This window comes from Pistacia vera, unplaced genomic scaffold (genome assembly GCF_008641045.1).
Source record: "Pistacia vera cultivar Batoury unplaced genomic scaffold, PisVer_v2 Contig656, whole genome shotgun sequence".
NCBI classification, from domain to species: domain Eukaryota; kingdom Viridiplantae; phylum Streptophyta; class Magnoliopsida; order Sapindales; family Anacardiaceae; genus Pistacia; species Pistacia vera.
In genome coordinates, this window is record NW_022196508.1 from 2,422,974 (window position 1) to 2,425,754 (window position 2,781).

The 2,781-nt window shown below is 37.2% G+C and overlaps 1 protein-coding gene across 1 annotated transcript; it reads left to right on the plus strand.

Annotated features, from left to right (window-relative positions):
- The first annotated feature begins 835 nt into the window (after window positions 1-835).
- Window positions 836-2,576, plus strand: LOC116112190 (ATPase ARSA1-like). Its single transcript, XM_031398364.1, has 7 exons — window positions 836-1,107; window positions 1,396-1,607; window positions 1,730-1,792; window positions 1,909-2,019; window positions 2,180-2,254; window positions 2,344-2,412; window positions 2,489-2,576. Exons 1-7 carry the CDS (start codon window positions 906-908, stop codon window positions 2,558-2,560), a joined length of 804 nt encoding a protein of 267 aa, XP_031254224.1. The 5' UTR covers window positions 836-905; the 3' UTR covers window positions 2,561-2,576.
- Window positions 2,577-2,781: the final 205 nt, after the last annotated feature.

Sequence of the window (2,781 nt, forward strand, 5' to 3'; positions counted from 1 at the left end):
GGATGAAAATTTGGAATAAATAAAACTAAAAAATTATCATTTCATCATTTCACCGGTCTTTGGGTGAAACATGTCGTTTATTCAAAATAATAATAGTATAGGCTGCGCTTGTTTTATTATTTTAGATAAGATTTTGAGAATAATATTGGGTAGTTAGATAGGGGAGTATTACGAGGTAAAATTTAAAAATTTATGAAAAAGTCCCTAGATTTGCTAATTTAATTAAATACCCAAATATATAAAATGACAAAAACACTCCACTACCTGCAGTGGCAGATTCCGATCACCATCGCCAGAATCTGATCCAAAAATCGTGTTACGACACAGACCGGTCAGATCTGTGTCGTAACGCGTCGTTATAGTCTTTTTCGGCTAGATCCACCACGGATCTGGCCGAAAAAGGTCAGATCTACGGCCTGTTGTGGCCGTAACAGTCGGAAAAGGCCAAAACGATGGCCATTTCTGGTCGGAAAATGTTAGATCGGTGAACTTTTGGCCATTTCTGGTCGGCAGGTAGGCCATTATACAAAATTCCGGCTACCACCGATGGTAGTTGCCGGAATCTGGCAAGTATGGATCGCGGGGTGTTTTTGATAATTTTTAAACTTTTTTTTCAGGGTGTATTTGATGAAATTAATAACTTTATGGGGTCTAAAAATAGTTAAAAAATAGGGTAATATTTCTAGAATAATGTGGTAAACATTATTTGGAGAATAGGATTGGGAATATGGATAAAAATAATAAGTCAAGCACCCAAAGGTAAATGGGCTTTGGGTTTACGGATCAGGTCCAAACTCTTATCCAGGTTACAGTTGTAGCAAAACTTAACCGTATACAATCACCAGTCACCGCTTCAGAACTCGGAACCTAAACTCTTTGTTTAGTTTGTGAATTAACTCAGAAACATGGCAACAATTTCCTGTTGTTGTGCTCCCTCCACCTCTTCGTCTTCTTCATTCTCAATTCACAGAAACTTTACTTTCAATACAAACTCAAACTCTATGTCTTTAATGGGTTCGCTCTCTTTCGCTCCCAAAACCGGCACGCTCTACACTCGCTTTGTTTCAATTTCCATCAAACAAAAGCGTTCCAATATCCCACTTCAAGGTAAAAAAAAAAAAAAATTATCAGATTCTTTTACACTTGAAGTTTCTTTGGTGGGTTTATTCTGTTTTTGTTCTTTGTCTTTGTATTGGTTTCATAGTTATGATTTGAAGGTAATTTTTTTATAGGAGGCAATAATTTTGATTGTTAATTATGAATTTTAGATTCGCTGCTTAACATGATGCTTCAAAATTTGATGAAATTTAGTTTCCACTTAAAACTGTGAAAAAGTCGTTGGTAGAATGAGCACATATTGTGTGTTGAAAACTGATTATTTAGTGTGTATGGCAGTGAGATCAGTGGCTGTTCCTTCGGAAGCTGTTGCTGGGTTTGATGAAATGGTGTCCGGGACTCAAAGGAAGTATTATATGTTAGGTGGCAAGGGAGGTGTAGGCAAGACAAGTTGTGCTGCTTCACTTGCTGTTAAATTTGCAAATAATGGGCACCCCACTTTAGTGGTTTCAACTGATCCTGCACATTCATTGAGTGATTCTTTTGCTCAGGTTTATAGCCTTTTACTTTGTTGGTCTTCTTGGAAATAAGGAATCAGGAATGCTTGCTCATACTAGAGTCTAACTTGGTGCATTTTGTGTTTGTACTCATGCTTATGCTTATTTTTACTTAGGATTTGACTGGAGGGCAACTGGTTCCGGTTGATGGACCTGATTGTCCATTGTTTGCTCTCGAGGTTTGTGGGAATTTGCTCTTCTATGATTGTTTAATATATAATTATATATTTACATTTTTTTAATGATGGTTCTGTTGGCCATTTACTGTAAGACATAATTGCACTTCTTGCTATAGATAAACCCTGAGAAGGCTAGGGAAGAATTTCGCAGTGTAACTCAGAAAGATGGTGGAACTGGGGTTAAGGATTTCATGGATGGTATGGGTCTCGGTATGCTTGTAGAGCAGGTAAAGCTTTATCTGTAGCTTTTGGCTTACAACTTGAGATGACAAATGTCTTCCCTTGAATGTACTTGCATTTTTATCTTTCGTGGATGGTTTCAAAAGTGAGAATGCATATCTTAATTTCTTCATCCTTTTTTGGTTGCCCACCATTTGGTTGAGAAAGTTAGGAGAATTAAAACTTGGAGAGCTATTGGACACACCTCCTCCTGGTTTGGATGAAGCAATTGCAATTTCCAAAGTGCGTATTGTTTGCCCTGCTTAATCAACCTGTTGTGTGGCGTATGGCATATCTTTGAATTCCTTACCGATCATGTAACCTCTTGCCAGGTGATGCAATTCCTTGAATCCCAGGAATACAGTATGTTCACTCGAATAGTTTTTGATACTGCACCAACGGTAAGAAAAAGTCTTATTTTTCATGTCACTTCATTTTGTAAATTAATCTACTGAGCTGGACTGTTGTTCTTTGCAGGGCCATACTTTGCGACTTCTGTCTTTGCCAGACTTCTTGGATGCTTCCATAGGCAAGATATTGAAGGTATGAAGGCTAAATTAGACCATTATATTAACACTTTGATCCAATTTTAGTGATAAGTGGACCATAGTATGCTTCATGGATTACACATATTCAGTTACATTCGTGGTAACAATGGTGAGAATTTTATGAAACTGAACATTCTTGCTAATGCAGAAGTATTTAATTACTTGTTCGTGTTTCTAGGGCTGTTTTCCGTATTTGATGAGATTTATTTTCACTTGTTTGTG